The following is a 1,460-nucleotide window of genomic DNA, read 5'->3' on the forward strand; positions in this document are numbered from 1 at the left end:
CTCCAGAAGGAACAAGATGAGCTGCCAGGAGCCAGGGCCACCAGCACAATGAAGCTGAGTGGAGGTGGTGCAGGGCAGTACACCAGCACAGGGGAGCCAGAGGGGCCCGTTCAGGGCCTGGGCAGACTCAGCCAGAGCCTGTGGTGCAGGTGAGGGGAACGGGTAGTGAGCAGGGCCCTGGGGCTGAGCAGAGGGGATGGCCTGGCTGGGGGCAGGGCACTTACCTTCCTCAGAGGTCAGGGCACACCTGACCTGCAGTGGGACTCCAGGGCCACTGGGCCAGCGGCAGAGAGAAATGGGGCCTCCCTGTGGCCTGAGGGTCCTGGTGCCATGCAGGGTGGGGTGGGCCAAGGGCAGCTGCAAGGCTCCTACCTGTGCTGGGGGGACTGGGCTGAGCCCAGCAGGGACCTTGCCGGGGGAAGCTCTGGAGAGGGAGGAGGTGGGCTGGTGGCCGAGAAGGCCAGGCCAGGGCTGGGAGGGTGAGGGTGTGGTGACGCAGCCTCCAGAAGTAATGCAGGACACTGGGGAGGCATGGGGCATCAATGCACTCAGGGCCCTGACCTGGGCTGGTGCACACTGGGGCTAAGGGGAAAGGGGGGAGACGCTGAGGAGGGGGCTCCCAGGGGGCTATTCCAAGGCAGGAGGTTCCAGGGCCCTGGGGCTGAGGGTGCCGACCCTATGCAGTATCTGGCCCCTCCGCTGCACAGAAAAACAGGGCCCTGGAGGGCAGAGGGCAGGCTACGACCAGGGCCCTGGGCAAGTCAGGTCCACTCACTAGGGGAGGGCCACGCTGGGGCGGCAGGGTCAGGGGCTTCAGGGGGTTCGGGGGACCCACGAGAAGCCATCTGAGAACAGTGGCCACTGGTCAAGCCAGGCACCCATAAAAGGCTGGAGTGGGGCCGACGGGCATGAGCCGTTCCTGAGGTGGCACCGATGGCCAGAGCCGAGGCCAAGCTAGAGGCCCTGGGCTGTGCTGACTCCCTGCAGACACAGAGCACTAACCCGGCTGCCCAGCCCCGCCTCCTAGGCTGCAGGGGTGTCTGCCGAAGGGTACCGCAGGGCCGCCGCTCCTGCAAGCCTTCTGGGGCAGGCTAGGCCTGACCTTACATTTGGGGAAGGGAGGGGGCCAAGGTGAGGCAGGTGGCACCAGCCAGGTGCACACCCAATGCCCGGGAGCCCAGACACTGGACCCTCGCTGAGACACAAGAACGGAGGGGCCTCTGCGCCCCGGGCCCAGCTGTCCCACACCACAGTCACATGGCACCACCTCTCTTGCAGCCTCCACCAAGGGCCCATCGGTCTTCCCCCTGGCGTCCTGCTCCAGGAGCACCTCCCAGAGCACAGCGGCCCTGGGCTGCCTGGTCAAGGACTACTTCCCCGAACCCGTGACCGTGTCGTGGAACTCAGGCGCCCTGACCAGCGGCGTGCACACCTTCCCGGCTGTCCTACAGTCCTCAGGG

At 66.8% G+C, this 1,460-nt stretch overlaps 1 gene segment (V, D, J or C); it reads left to right on the forward strand.

The window, feature by feature from the left end:
- Nucleotides 1-1,200: 1,200 nt before the first annotated feature.
- The window catches only part of LOC111535324, a gene marked incomplete at its 5' end in the record, with an annotated part of 1,140 nt that continues 880 nt past the window's right edge, over nucleotides 1,201-1,460 (forward strand). Inside the window, 1 exon segment of the C gene segment in view lies at nucleotides 1,201-1,460. This exon segment is cut by the window's right edge and continues 326 nt beyond it. Coding sequence covers nucleotides 1,201-1,460 — 260 coding nt within the window.

Source organism: Piliocolobus tephrosceles, unplaced genomic scaffold (assembly GCF_002776525.5).
Source record: "Piliocolobus tephrosceles isolate RC106 unplaced genomic scaffold, ASM277652v3 unscaffolded_29694, whole genome shotgun sequence".
Lineage (NCBI taxonomy): Eukaryota > Metazoa > Chordata > Mammalia > Primates > Cercopithecidae > Piliocolobus > Piliocolobus tephrosceles.